The sequence below is a fragment of the Lathyrus oleraceus genome, chromosome 5 (genome assembly GCF_024323335.1).
Source record: "Lathyrus oleraceus cultivar Zhongwan6 chromosome 5, CAAS_Psat_ZW6_1.0, whole genome shotgun sequence".
In the NCBI taxonomy this organism is placed as follows: domain Eukaryota; kingdom Viridiplantae; phylum Streptophyta; class Magnoliopsida; order Fabales; family Fabaceae; genus Lathyrus; species Lathyrus oleraceus.
In genome coordinates this window covers 400,937,118-400,952,881 of record NC_066583.1, presented here as the reverse complement: position 1 = coordinate 400,952,881, position 15,764 = coordinate 400,937,118, and the positions used below count along the sequence as shown (strand labels likewise).

The 15,764-nt window shown below is 35.3% G+C and overlaps 1 protein-coding gene across 1 annotated transcript; it reads right to left on the bottom strand.

The window, feature by feature from the left end:
* Positions 1-6,388: 6,388 nt before the first annotated feature.
* Positions 6,389-15,191, bottom strand: LOC127085107 (cytochrome b561 domain-containing protein At2g30890-like). Its single transcript, XM_051025690.1, has 4 exons — positions 15,066-15,191; positions 8,682-8,832; positions 6,900-7,062; positions 6,389-6,671 (listed from the first exon to the last, which is right to left on the bottom strand). The coding sequence occupies exons 1-4, from the start codon at positions 15,186-15,188 to the stop codon at positions 6,389-6,391; spliced, it is 720 nt and encodes a 239-aa protein (XP_050881647.1). The 5' UTR covers positions 15,189-15,191.
* Between the last annotated feature and the right edge of the window lie 573 nt (positions 15,192-15,764).

Genomic DNA, 15,764 nt, shown 5'->3' with positions numbered 1-15,764 from the left:
GCTGTTTAGGATTTTTTATCCCCTTTGGACCCTAGGCTTGGCCTAGTGGTCTAGTTTCTCACATTTGGCTTGGATTTTCAGGTTAAAAGTGCAAAAGGCTTAAGGAGAGAAATTCAAGTTGTAAATTGAGATTGTTTGATGATGTAAACTAACATTGGCTTTGTGTTGTAGGTTTGATGCTTGAGCTTGAGCTCATGACTTGCATTTATGTGCATTAACTTGTGTTGTCTGTATAGATTGACTTTTGCTGTTTATTATTGGTTTGTCTGAGTACTGATGATGCTTGATTGATTTCAGGTACATTTAGTCGCTTACAGTTCTTTAAGAACTTGCTTGCTGCTGCTTGGTTGTATAAACCAATTGAGGTAGACTCTCTTGTCTTCATGTAGTCTGGAAGACCTGGCTTGTTATTTAGCCAGGCAACTGTCTGAAGTCCTCCTTAAGAGGCGATGTCTGTGATTGTTTACTTTTGTGCCAAGCAGGTAAAGACCTCTATGAGGCAATTGGCGGAACCCAAGGGATATGCAATCTATCCCCGCTATTCTGTTGAGTCGTCCCTCTGCTCACACCACTGTGTTGATGCATTGGGACACAACCCAAGATCTTGTACTTTGTACAGTTGTGTCAGAGTCTTGAGCGTAGAAGGGTCCCTCTATTCTGGACCCACGCTCCTTTGTCTAAAGCTCTCCCTGGACAGGGATAAGAGCTGTGAAGTCTGATCTTCACTCACCTTTCATCAGCTTCACCTTAGCCTCTCAATGGCAAGGTTAAGAGCTAATACTACCTCTGTACAGATGACTTGCTTCGGCAGTCGAACCCTTTGTTTGAGCCTCACTTCTGACTGGATATAGTGTGTGCTTTGTGAATATTTGTTTGAAATGTTTGTTTTATTTTGATTGATGCTTGCATGCTTGCTTTCTTCCTGGATAGGATTAGCTTGCTGTTGTGCAAGTAGGTAGAAACCACAACATAGGGCAATGATGCATGATAACACTAGGCTCGAGTACAGCTCCCTGGTAGTGTGTCTCCCCTTGGTTTCTGGCTAGATTTTCTTTCCCTTTCAGGGGAACTACATCGCCCTGATCCTCGTTCCAGACGAGGTATGTAGGCAGGAGACCGTGCGAGGTCTCTCCGGGCACTTTTTTTTCTTTTTGTGTGTGTGCTTGACAGTTATAGGCTCGAGTTCTCGACTCCCTATTAACTTGTTTGGTTGTTGTGTGCTTGGAAGCTGATGTAAGTCCATCGAGTGGCATTCGGGTTCCAGTGTGCGTGTGTTTGGTTCGGATGCCGATGTAAGTCCAGTGATTAGCTTTCGGGCTCCACGTTTGCCTTCTTGTGTGTGTTTTGGTTCGGATGCTGATGTAAGTCCAGTGATTCGCATTCAGGCTCCCAGTTTGCCTGTGTTTGTGTTTGTTCGTTTGGCGTGCGTGAGCCGAACTACGGCAGCTCTGATTCTCGTTCCAGACGAGATACGTAGGCATATGATGCGATGTCCTATCGAGCTCTCTTCCTCTTAACCCCACCTGTGTTGTCTTCGGTGCGTGTGTGTGTGTGTGGTGTTTTAGCAACCTTTTCTTTTCTTAGAGCGTGGATCCCGTCGAGTACGACGGACGTGAGGGGTGCTAATACCTTCCCCTTGCGTAACCGACTCCCTTACCCTTTCTCTTTGGTCGCGAGACCATGCTTTTTCCAGGTTTCTCTGAACGTTTCCTTTCTCTATCTTGGGATAAATAACGCGCAGTGGCGGCTCTGTGTTGTTTTTTTGTTTTAGCCCGCCGGTTGTTTTTTCGCGGATGCGACACACACCATCACCACCAAATTATAAACCACATTGCCCTCACACTATCAAAAGCAAATCGAGCAAGAAACCACTGTTAACACCATTTCATTTTCACTTTTGTTTCCTTGTTTCTCCACCGCTCATCACACTTCAACCTCCCCCTTACAAACACTTGATCACCGTTTTTTTCCTCACAAACAAAAGACCAACACCACCATTATAACTATCTCAAACTAATCGTGTACCTAAACTCACCAAAAACAACGTCATACTTATCACCATCACCATGTTCAGTTCCAAACTACCACCACCACCATCATTTAGCCGTTCCATCGTGCAAACAACCAACCTCCATCGTCAAAAACAACAAAACGATTTATCCTTGTTTGAACTCCACCTTACACCAACAACTAAAACGAAGCCACCGCGATCTACACGCCAAAATCCTCCACCATACAAAAACAACAACTACAACCCGCCATATCGCAGTCATAAACAGTAACTAACAACACAAAGCAAGCCCAAATTTTAGAACTCAAATGGGCCATGTGTCCAAAGGTGATTGATAGCCTTGAATTTGGAAAATTTGTGCTTCTCCTCCAAAAGAGGTGTTACCTCTCTCTTTTACTACTTTTGTTATTTATGTATTATTTGTTTTTTATTCTATATATTTTTTTACTTATTATTATTATTATTATTATTATTATTTAAGTAGGATTAATATTGTTAATTGGGCTTAGGCCCATATTTATTTTTCATACCCCTATGATCATTTGTACATGTTTATGGTTTATTTTTAATATTTTGATTAATTTTTATTAGTAATTAATTAATTGGTTAGACTTTTAATTGATTAGTTTATTATAGTTTTGGTTGATTAGTTATTATTTGGTTACTAAGTGATTATTTGATTATTCATCTAGTCGATTGCGTTGCGAATTCAGATCATAAATTTGATGTTGCTTCTGAACACATTTGGATGCATATATCAGTGCTCTGGATTTCTATTTTCGGTCTCGTGACTTTCTCTTGGGCCTTATTACAATGAGATCCTTGTTATTACATACTTGTTTAACGGGCTTGTATTTTAATCGTTTATTATATCCCCATTCGACAAAATGTACGCTAATTCCCATGATGTGTAATAACTTTATCGCTTTCCTTTTGATTGCTTTGTTATCTTAGTTAACTTCTAACTCAAGATTAAAATCATCCACTTTCAAAAAGGAACAAAAATAAGTGCTCAATCCAATATCGAGTAATTTTCCGAAATCAAAACCATTTCCACTATCCCAACTTATCAATCATTTTCAATAAGCAAAACCCTTAGTCCAACTCCAAGCATGTCTTTTCTCAAATTCATTCCATCTCGTTTCGATTCAACGCAAATAAAAACCTAGATCAACATCGAGCACCTTCAAAGAATGAAAAGGGTGATGGTTTGGAGCCTTTGATTTCTCTCCTTGATTACTTGTGTACGAGTTTCCTTACTCGACCATTCAAGTAATCGTCATTCAATAAAAATAACGTCTAATCTGATTCACCTAAAAACACTTTCATAGTCAGACTTAATCAAAATCATTTTCATATTAACTTGGATTAAAAAGGAGGTGGTCTAGAGCCCTTATATTACCTTCTTCGAGTAATTGGATATGAGTTTCCTTACTCGACCATTCTAGTATTCTTTATCCATCAAAGATACCTTAACAATATCCAAACCCTTTCGCAGCTAAGGATGCAAAAAGGAGATGGTCTAGAGCCTTCGATTCCTCTCCTCGATTGTTTTGGTTACAAGTTGCCTTACTCGACCATTCGAGCAATCTTCATCCAACAAATCACTCAACACATCAAACCTATCTTTATCTCGACCCCGTGCGATCGAAACCCTTTTCATAAAGAACATTTTTTAGTCTATTCTAATGCAAATACAAACTAGCGCTTAAGCATCCCCCGCGAGCAAACAAGCCAATGATTAACCGTTATAATGCGACCTAAACACGTGTTCACTAAAATCAATCAACCAACACTCATTTTCTACCCCGAACTATGAATCTTTGAGTTCCTCATTTTACTTGGGGATACGGAGGAGCGAGACCCGCAATCTCGTCAAGCACATTAATAAAAACATTTTTGCGACCCATTTTCTTTCCCTTTTGCATTTTTTTATCATTTGAAGAAAGCAATTAACAATATCTAACATTCAATCGCAAGTTAAGCAAACGGTTTCCTTTGAGTAAAATGGACGTGAGGGATATTAATCCCTTCACCTTGCGTAGTCGATTCTCGAACCCGAATTTGGTTGCCACGACCATCTTCTTTTATTTAAAAGGGTTTTATCAATATTTTTCCTTTCTTCTTTTGGAATAAATAAAGTTCAGTGGGGACTCGGTTTGAACTATTTTTTTTGTAAATTTGTGAGGGATCATATTTTTCTATATTCTACACCCAATAAGTATTTTCTATCTCATTCATATAGGCGTTTCAATAGTGTCTTGATTCTCTAGGTGAAATATCTGACTTTCCTAGTCAGTTAAGCCTCCCTCATTTTAAGTATGTTCACCCCGTAAACATGGATGTGTTAGAGCCATGTGGATTTGCCTAGTAGTCTATATAGCTCACTTCACGTGTTTATATTCCTTTAACTTTAAGTTTTTTTCTATTGTAACAAAATTGGTTGATACCTTATCCCTTGGATTTTGATGATAACAAAGTATTTAAAGAATAATTGGGTATTCTAACATCTGTTCAAGTATGCAGGATTATAAATCTAAGAACAAATGAAAAGAAGATTGATTCTCTTGTATCTAAAGTTCATAATCTGGTTATGAAGATTACTTATGAAGACTTTGGGTCTAATGGAAGATATAAACTACTAAGAAGTCAACTCTGAAAAAAGTTAGCCTCTAGTGATCCAGACTTTGAAGCTTCATAAGCCAAGAAGAAGACTCTGAAGAGATCAGACTCTGGAGAATCTAGACTGAAGAAAGTAAACCTCTAAAGGTTGTATCTCTTTAATCGAGGAAACTCTAACAGACTCAGAGACCTTTTGATCACATGAGGGCTTAAGGAAAAATCTAAGCGTTATTGTCTGAGCTTCAACGGATAATTTTCCTTGCAGAAAAGTTGTTTTCTTGATGTGTCTAATCAAGTACAATGGTTATCCAACCTTTTGGTATCTTTCAAATGTTTGTCTGAGCCTCAAAATCAATTGCATTATCAACTATCTTCCAACCTTTTGGTATCTTTCAAGTTTTTGTCTAAGCCTCAAAATCAATTGCATTTTCAAGTATCTTCCAACCTTTTGTATGAGCCTCAAAATCAATTACATTATCAAAAAAGAAAAAGATAGATCATCATCTTTCAAGTATCTTTCAAGTTTCTACTTGTCTTGGAATTCAAGTTATCAACAAAAGACAAATGGACTTTGAAGGATTTGATCAAGCATAATGTATTTGTTAGAATAATACATAGAATAATACATTAGTTGCTCATAAAATTTACATATTTAATCTCTACTCATTCTAAAGTGTTTTTGAATCATAGCACTTTAATTAACATCAGTTACAAACTGATTTTCACATTTTCTATCAGCTGTAACGGGTTACACATACATGTTAACCTGTTACAGACACGAGAAATTAAATATTTTGGAAATTTTGTTCAGCTGTAACCGGTTAGCCAAACCTTATAACCGATTAAAGTCACAAATTTTGAAAATCTAAATTGGCTTCAATTGTAACCGGTTAATACAATGTGTTAACTTGTTACTACTGAAGCAGTGACATTTTTTCATAAAAAATTATATTCCAACATTTTTCATATTTGGTCATTGAATCATGACAATGGTTGATGATTCTATACCGATTCAAAATGGGTTTTTTCATACTATAAATAGGCAATGTTTCTGAACTTCAAAATTCACTCCAAATTATTTCAAATTCAAATCTCTCTCAAATTTCAACTAAATTACTTAAGTCAATATTTTTTGTGAAACTTTCTGCATTAAAATTATAAGTATCATTGAAGTTTCACTCATTCATTTATGACCACTTAAACATTACTCTTGTATATTGTATACATTGAAGGAAAGATCAATTCTCAAGAATCGGTTCTTATTCAAATCTTCATCTTTACAATATTATATTTTTGTAGATCATTAAGTGTTAAGTGATTTTAGTTTATGATACAAAAAAAGTGGTGTGTTTTTTATTCAAATTGTAAAAGAAAGTGGTGTACTTTCTTGTATATTATATAAGTGTACGAGTGACCTTGATTTGATGATTGTACAAGCGATAATATAGTAAAATCTCTCACAGAATATGAGGGGACTAGACATATCCTTATTTAAAAAGGAGACTAGTGTATACTTTGGTGTCTTTTTTTTTTAATTTCAAAAGTCCAATAAATCTAATCCCCTTTTAAATTACTTTCAATACTTACACGAAGTGATAAAGTTTATAAAGAAAATTTTTCTATCCTTACACGAAGTGATAAAGTTTATAAAGAAAATTCTGAATTAGAAACAAAAATTATTATGACTAGTACTCTTTAGCATGTTTCAAAACACTTGTATAAACTATGTAGAAATTTGGATCAAGCATTGGTTCCTTAACAAGTTCCAACCTTCAATCCCACCTCCTTTGGAACATTTTCGTCCTTTTTCAAAACCACTCTTTGTTTTTGAATGTAGAACCATTTTTCTTGAAAAAGGTAGAAAAATACAATCAATGATATCTGAATAGTGAAAAATAAATTCCAAGTTGTTATGCCTTTTGATGTTTTTTCATGGTGAGCTTCTAAACCAATATAAACATTCAAAACACCCAAGAATGTGACTGCAGTTCCAAGTATCCAGTGTGCAAAAAACCACACACTTCTTCTTTTGCATCCCCTACAAACATAAAAAAATAAAATAAATGAAGTTATAAGTACCATTTTCGTCGACTTTAAGAAATCTTCAAACACTTTTTTGTTTTAACTCTCAGGCTATCAAGAAAAAACGATATAATGGACTGAAGTTCGGCAGAAAGATAAATAAAATATAACTCGTGATTGTTACAACAAACAAAAGCATGTAAGTGTGCATTTTCGGAACAAAAAGAGGATTCAAATGTCTAACCTTTGTGGTCTAAAGATACCAAGTAGTACTTGTAGCCATATAATAGCATAAAGTGCAGCCCCTAATCTTTGATGATTATTGTTGAAGAGATTGTTGAAATTTTTTATGGACATAATTGCTCCTGCGGTTGCAAGAAGTACAGCAATCATCTGTTGAATACAAACTCAAAATTATACATCACATTAACAAAGAAAATATTATCAATGAAAATAAGTTTCAATGTTATGCTATTTCTTTCTAATGGCCTCCATTTGGTTAGTGACACAACAATGGGCTTAATTTTGTACTTCAAAGAGGGAAATCTCTTCAAAATGACCCAAATACTTCTTAAACCCAACATTTTTGTCGACTTTAACATAACATAGGCATGAATATTTAAACAAAGGATAAAAACTATTCACTTCATCCTAAATTATATGATATTTTGATTATTTCACATAAAAAAATATTAATTTTATAGAGATTAAAGGTAATGCACTATCAGCGTAAATTAGTTTTACACCATCATTAAATAAAATTATAAGATTCTATTATATCATACTAGTATTTTAAAATTAAATGTGTGATTTGGTGGAATATACGTCGTGATTGGTTGACGGTGTGCATAGTCTTTTTTCTCAATTTTATATAGAATATACAAAATTATTCTCATTAATAATATTAAAAATAAAATTTCAAAAATTAGAAGAAAGCAACTAGTAAACTAGTAATGATATGAAAATAAACATTTATATTTTATTGGAAATTTAAAATTTATAAAATAACTATTTATAAAATATTACTATCTATTAAAAGTGACAATCAACCATGTCGGTTCGGTTTAGATTTGTCAAAAAAAAAAAAGGTGAAATAGACCTAATTGAAAGAGCACACAAACAAATCTTGATTCTCTTTATTAAACAATAGGATAGTGCGAATCCGACGCAACTTGTATTCCTAAAATCTACAAGTGACAATAATTCATATTAGTGACAAAAATTCATATTTGTCACGTTATTACACGCACCCACAAAAAGACGGAGTGAAAAAAATAAGGAACACTAATATAAAATTTAGAATCGAATTGTAAAAAATTGTGGACGAAACAAATATGTTTGGTGGACAGAACGTATCTTACCACTCCTATTACCTACCATCGTTTTTATAAAATACAAATTATTTTTAAATTTATTAAATGACAACGGATTGAACCATCTAAATTTTTTTGTTGTATTTTGTAAGAAGAGATTAGAGTTAATATTTGATAAAATATATTGTCAATTCAATAAATAAAAAATAAAAAATGACATATATCTTATGAAAGTGGTTGGAGTAAGTAATATTTTAATAAAATGTTTTTCTTGTTTACAAAGTATCCATTATAGTCCTTGTCAAAAAGGAGGCAATCACCATTGCATGATCTTATTAGTAACTAACAAGCTTTAATACGGAAAAATTACTAATCTAATGATCTTATCTTCATTTCATGCCATCATTAAAAAAAAGTTAACAATGGGACAACATTGACAGATCCAAATGGGCCAAAGCATCCATCTTTCATAACTTTCACCACTTAAAGTTTTAAAAATAACCACAGAATATCCTAATCTGTGACACTTTATACTCACTCTTATTATGCACTTATTTTCTAGTTACAATTTGGGTGAGTCCAATAGTTCCATTTGTATTAGTTGAATTAAATAGATATAAATTGTTAATACATGGTTCAATCTCTGAAATCAGCATTTGTTTTTTCATAATGTAAACAAAATCATTATGAAAGAGTTAAATTAGTATACTTGCCTGCAAAATCATATGAAGATCGAAGCCTTCTTGGATTTTCTTCTCTGTTTGATAGTCTAATTGCAAGTATACCAATCGGCATCAAGAATCCCATTGAAGCCCAAAGAAGAAAGCCATGTAATGTAATTTCAAATTGAAGTCTTGGACTCATCTTCATATATCAAAAGAATCACAAAAAAGTAAAACGAAATTAAATGAACAAATTATTATTAATTAAAATGACATTACCGATCATTTTACCATATACTAATACTTAAAAAATAGGATAAAACTGTTAGTTAAAGTTATTTTTTAATTCAATCCACGTTTACTAATAAATCATAGTCCCAAGGGAAGTTAGATTCTTTAGGAGGAAGTCCTATATTTTAGGATCAATTTCTTTTATTCCTATTTTATTGTCATGCGGTACTGACTTTTGACTAATTCTATTTGTAAAGGCTATATAAATCTGCTTTCAATTTCTAATGAACAACACAACTTTCCTCTCAACGTTTCTATTATTTCTAGTTCTTACAATTGGTATCAGAGCTCCACAAGGGGCCTGATATTGTTCGGGGAGTGAGTGTGTGAGAGTGGAAACACTAAGGGAGTAAAAGCATGTGTATGTGTGATAAGAAACACCAAAGGATCAACATGTCTACATCTGAAAAGTTCGTACTGCCGGTCATTCCAAGGTTCGATGGTCATTATGATTTTTGGACAATGACGATGGAGAATTTTCTACGAAGTAAAGAGATGTGGAACCTCGTAGAAGAAGGAGTCCTAGCACCGGCAATTGGAACTCCATCAACAAGTGAAGCGCAAAGAAAGAGTGTGGAAGAGGCCAAGCTTAAAGATCTGAAGGTCAAAAATTATCTGTTTCAAGCTATTGACAGAGAAATTCTTGAAACGATTCTTGACAAGGGAACTTCAAAGGCAATATGGAGGTCCATGCAACAGAAGTATCAAGGATCCACAAAGGTGAAAAGAGCACAACTTCAAGCGTGGAGAAGAGAATTCGAGCTATTGACCATGAAAGAAGGTGAGAAGGTCGATAACTTCTTAGGACGGACTCTCAATGTGGTAAACAAGATGAAATCAAATGGTGAAACAATGGAGCAAAGTACGGTGGTGAGCAAGATACTCAGATCTTTGACCTCTAAATTCAATTATGTTGTGTGCTCAATAGAGGAATCAAATGATTTGAGTACCTTGAGTATTGATGAACTGCACGGCATCCTCCTTGTTCATGAGCAAAGAATGCAGGGATTTTAGACAGAAGAACATGTATTGAAAATAACCAGTAATGATAGATCAATCAGAGGCAGAGGAGGTAGAGGTGTATTCAAAGGAGGACGTGGCAGAGGAAGAGGAAAACTATCTCTAAACAAAGCAATTGTTGAGTGCTTTAAATGTCACAAGTGAAGGAGAATTGCGGTCCAAAACGCAGCGGAAATTAAAATTTCTCCTTTAGAGATCCTTACGCATGGTCATGATCAGTGATAGAATATTTACCTCTTGTGACGATTGAAACCTTTGGTGCAGATCTCTTGTAACGATCAAAATCTTTGATGCAGATCCACGGAGCGATCACGAACGTTGAACGATGACAACGTCTCTACTCAGTCCACACGAACGGATTCCTTCAGTCTCAGTGCTAGCTGGTACGAATGAAGGCTTTGAGTGAGAGAGAGAGAGAGAGAGAGAGAAAACGAAAATAATGCAACCGCAATGAATGCTTCTACACAAGGGCTCTATTTATAGAACCACTTGTGTGGGCTTCAAGCTAAAAAGCCCACTTAAGTGTATTTTGGCCTATATCTTATAATATGCCCAAAATCACTTAAGCCCATGGTACCTTACCATATTTCGTATTCTACTTAAGTACACCGTACCTTACGATGTTCTACAACTCACTTAAGTGCATCGTACCTTACGGTGTTCCTTAGTTACTCTATCTCTCATCAATCCGTCCTTTGTGTGTGACCCTGTAGGTTTTCGCGGCGTTGGCAATTATATTAAATCATGTATTTAACATAATAAACAGTGAGCGGTATCTAGAAACACATCACTGCTATCCAAGACACGAAAATGTCATGTGATCTGACAAATCCTTCTGTGATAATACTTATGCGTATAATTACCCTTTTGCCCTTATGTCTATATTGAACACAAGGCATAGACCGTGTCATCCTTGTCCAGTTCAATATTGGGCCCATAGACATTTATCATGTTATGCAGGATGGGCAAATTCCATCTAGGTCGCTCATGTCCCTCAGCATGCTTCATGGAGTACCCATCAACTGTCTTTATGGTTATCCAATTACGGACAATGTTGGATCAATAATAAAGCACTCGACTCTACATCTAGGGTCCATAGTGGTTTCAGGTCGAAGAGTGGTATACACCATTATCACCATGAGAATAACTTATGACACTTTGCATAACATTCTATATAGTATTCTCATAGCGGGTCAATCCAGTATAAATATTACTCTTAATATTCATACCTATGTTTAAGACTTGATAACTCTTTATCCATGATCCATGAGATGTGATCATCAGTCTATATACATAATAGTCTTAATGCTTTAATGTTATCCCACTTCACAATAAAGCTCGACTACAGATACTTTAAGAATAATGTCCTTATCTTTAATGTGATCTCATGATCAAGTCACACTTGATACATTAAACGGACTAGCTATTCTAGGGACTTTATTAAACAAACGTAATAAAGAAAAAGCCTTTTATTATTAATAAATAATTCGATACGAGTACCAAAAGTATTGGCCTCTAGGGCTTACACCAACAACAAGTTGGGTCACTTTCAGCATGAGTGCCCTGACTGGGAGAAGAAGGCCAATTATGTGGAGCTGGAGGAAGAAGAAGAACTTTTATTAATGGCGTATGAAGAGATGTGTCAACCCACACAAGAAGAAGCTTGGTTCTTAGACTCCGGCTGCAACAATCATATGACGGGAAACAAAAAATGGTTTTCAAGTTGGAGGAAGAATTTTGCAGAATTGTGAAGCTTGGAAATGATACAACAATGAATGTTGTGGCAAAAGGAAGCATACGTGTGCAAATGAATGGCATTACTCAGGTAATATCTGATGTTTACTTTGTTCCTGAGCTTAAGAACAATTTGCTAAGCTTAAGACAACTCCAAGAAAAAGGGTTGGCAATTTTAATTCAAAATGGCACCTGCAAAGTATTTCATTCGGATAAAGGTTTAATTATGCACACTAATATGAAGGGAAATAGGATGTTCTATTTGACAATTTTTGCAGCACCAAACAAAAATGCCATGTGTCCACAAGCTGAAACGGTGTCGGAGAAAGAAACTCAATTGTGGCATTGTCGCTTTGGGCACCTTAACTACAAGGGGCTCAATACACTTTCGGGTAAGAAGATGGTCATTGGATTACCTTCCCTGAAGTCTCCAAAGAAGATATGCACTACATGCCTAATTAGAAAACAACATAGAGAGTCAATACCAAAGAAAAGCTCATGGAGGGCCTCGAAAAAGCTTAAGCTAGTTCATGCTAATATTTGTGGTCCGATCACGCCATCTTCAAACAGTAACAAGAGATATATGTTAAGCTTTATTGATGACTTTACTCGTAAAGCTTGGATTTATTTCTTACATGAAAAATCAGAAGCATTTGGTATGTTCAAAATTTTCAAGGCATATGTTGAGAAAGAAGTGGGTGCATTCATCACTTGTTTAAGGACTGATAGAGGTGGTGAATTTACCTCGAATGAGTTTGAAGAATTCTGTAAGGATCAAGGAATCTGTAGGCAATTGACGGCTGCACATACTCCTCAACAAAATGGAGTCGCCGAGAGAAAAAACAGGACGATCATGAATGCAGTAAGAGCTGTACTGAATGAGAGACAAGTTCCGAGAGTATTTTGGCCTGAAGTTGTTAAATGGTGTGTTCACGTACAAAATAGAAGTCCAACTTCAGCAATAGATCACAGAATCCCTGAAAAAGCATGGACTGGTGTAAGACCAAGAGCTGACTATTTTCGGATTTTTGGATGCGTAGCTCATGCTCATGTACCAGACCAAAAGAGAAGCAAGCTAGATGACAAAAGCAAAAGGTGTGTATTTTTGGGAGTTAGTGATGAGTCTAAAGCTTACAAATTTTTTGATCCTATTGCAAAGAAAGTCATTGTGAACAGAGATGTAGTGTTTGAAGAAGAAAAGAGTTAGGACTGGGGAAGAACTGAAGAAGAATGCAAAGCTGATGTTCTAGATTGGGAAGAAGAAGGTAGTGAAGACCAAGGACCTGCACAAAAAGATGAACAAAACAGTGGTGATATCAATCAAGATGCATCCTTAAGCAGTTTAAACGAGACCAGGTCACCGGGAAATGAAACAAATGATGTTGAACAAGATTTTTTAGAGAGGGCGGCAAGGAATAGAAGAAAACCAGTTTGGATGGCAGATTATGAAGAGGGAACAAATCTTTCCGAGGAAGAAGAAAGTTTAATGGTGATGATGATGTCTGAAAATGGAAGTGATCCTTACCTCTTCGAAGAAGCATTCAAGAGCAGGAAGTGGAGAGAAGCAATGAACATGGAGATGAAGGCAATATAAAAGAACAAGACATGAGAGCTAACTAATGCACCAAAAGAAGTTAAGCCTATTGGAGTTAAATGGATTTTCAAAACCAAGCTCAATGAAAGTGGGAAAGTTGAAAAGTTTAAGGCGAGATTGGTAGAAAAAGGATATGCACAACAGTATGGAGTGGATTATACTGAAGTATTTGCACCAGTCGCAAGACTCGACACTGTGCGGGTACTATTAGCTTTGGCATCTCAACGTGGATGGGAAGTATATCAACTTGACGTGAAAAGCGCTTTTCTTCATGGTGAGCTCAAGGAGGAAGTATTTGTACAGCAACCTGAAGGATTTGTCAAGAAAGGAGAAGAAGACAAAGTCTACAAGTTGAAGAAAGCATTATATGGCCTTAAATAAGCACCGAGAGCTTGGTACAGCAAAATTGAGGCATACTTTGCAAAAGAAAAATTTGAAAGGTGCTCCAGTGAACACACTTTGTTCACCAAGAAAAATGAAGGTAACATTTTGATAGTTAGTCTTTATGTTGATGATTTGATCTTTATTGGAAATAGTAGAAGCATGTGTGATGAATTTAAAAGCTCAATGAAGTTAGATTTTGACATGACTGACTTGGGAAAGATGAGACATTTTCTTGGAATAGAAGTGATACAATGTGAAGCTGGGATATTTATTTGTCAAAGAAGATATGCTCAAGAAGTTCTAGCAAGGTTCAACATGGGAAGCAGCAACTCATTAAGGAATCCAATTGTTCCAGGAACAATTTCATCAAAAGATGAGGATGACACTGAAGTAGATGTTACGATGTTCAAACAAGTAATTGAAAGCCTCATGTATCTAACGGTAACTCGCCGGATTTGATGTTCGGAGTGAGTTTGATGAGCAGGTTCATGGCAAATCCAAAAGAATCACATTGGGCTGCTACAAAAAGACTCTTAAGATATCTAAAAGGAACCATAGAGCACGGAATATTCTATAAGAATGAAGAAAGAAAAACAAGTCTTATAGCTTATTCTAATAGCAATTACGCGGGAGATTTAGATGATCGAAGAAGCACTTCTGGTTTAGTGTTTATGATAGGGTCTAGAGCTGTTTCACGGGCTTCGAAAAAATAACCTGTTGTGAGCCTATCTACCACTGAGGCGGAATATATTACTGAAGCACTTTGTGCTTGTCAATATATTTGGCTTAGAAGAATCTTGGAGAAACTTGGATCTGAAGAAAAGGAAGAAACTGTGATTTTATGTGACAACAGTTCCACTATTCAATTGTCCAAAAATCCAGTTTTTCACGGCAGAAGTAAGCATAGTGCAGTAAGGTTTCATTTTCTCAAAGACTTGGTAAATGATGAAGTGGTGAGACTGAGTTTTTGCTGCTCTGAAGAATAATCTGCAGATATAATGACAAAGCCATTGAAGCTCGAGCAGTTTGAGAAACTTCGAAGCATGCTTGGAGTAATGGAGATCACAGAAGTAAGCTAATCGCAGAGGCATTAGCTTAAGGGAGGGAATATTAGTTAAAGTTATTTTTTAATTCAGTCTATGTTTACTAATAAATCCTAGTCCTAAGGGAAGTTAGATTCTTTATGAGGAAGTCATATATTTTAGGATCAGTTTCTTTTATTCCTATTTTATTTCCATGCAATACTAGATTTTGACTAATTCCATTTGTAAAGGCTATATAAGCCTGCTTTTAATTTCTAATGAACAACACAACCTTCCTCTCAACGTTTCTATTATTTCTAGTTCTTACAAAAACTCATACGATTGAAGATTAAAGAAGAAGAATATGCAAGAGAAATGAGATATAAATACCTTAATGTAGTTGTTGTCTTTAATTTTGCGGTGAGGTTGTGAAGAACTAAAAATTGGAAATAAGAGCAAAACAAGACATGTTTGAAAGAGGAAAGAAATAAACTCTTTTTGATGGATTCTCATTAAATCTTGCTCTCTTTTTTTTTTGCTGAAAATTGGAAGTTTGGTCAACTCAATCTCCAATTAATGCTAGTGGATATTTAAGAACTGAATATGGTGGCACATAAAACAAGCACAATTAAAGGTTCTTATTATTCTCTTTTAGTGTGTGAGAGCATTTCAAGAAAATGTTTGTTGCATGGAAATACAGAAGCTAGTGTAGAAGATGTTATAAATGAAATTAAGTGGGGGAATGCCATAAAATTAGATTTCAAACTAGTAGGGTTAACTTTGACAGGCTTTTTGTGATGATGGAGGAGAATGTGCACTTGTAGAGCCAAAGTATGTGAGATTTCAAAGAAGTAGAGGGTTAAAATTTATATATATATATATATATATATATATATATATATATATATATATATATATATATATATATATTGTTGATTTTAAGTGTTGGCAGCAATTTTGGTAAAACAAAGAGTGTTCACAAGATGTTATGTGTGATGTCTTAACATAAGACATCCTATGTACCTACTGGAGTTCAAGAACATGTTCATGCAGGATTGTTTCAGAATGTCATACACAAGGTCATGGCAT

Bases quoted from the DNA above. Each gene is read 5' to 3' on its own strand.
- LOC127085107 (XM_051025690.1), bottom strand. From the start codon at position 15,188: ATGAGAATCCATCAAAAAGAGTTTATTTCTTTCCTCTTTCAAACATGT. The intron at 8,833-15,065 runs GTATTTATATCT...TGATATATGAAG, and splicing joins AAGACAACAACTACATTAAG to ATGAGTCCAAGACTTCAATT. The intron at 6,672-6,899 runs GTTAGACATTTG...TTATGTTTGTAG, and splicing joins GGTATCTTTAGACCACAAAG to GGGATGCAAAAGAAGAAGTG.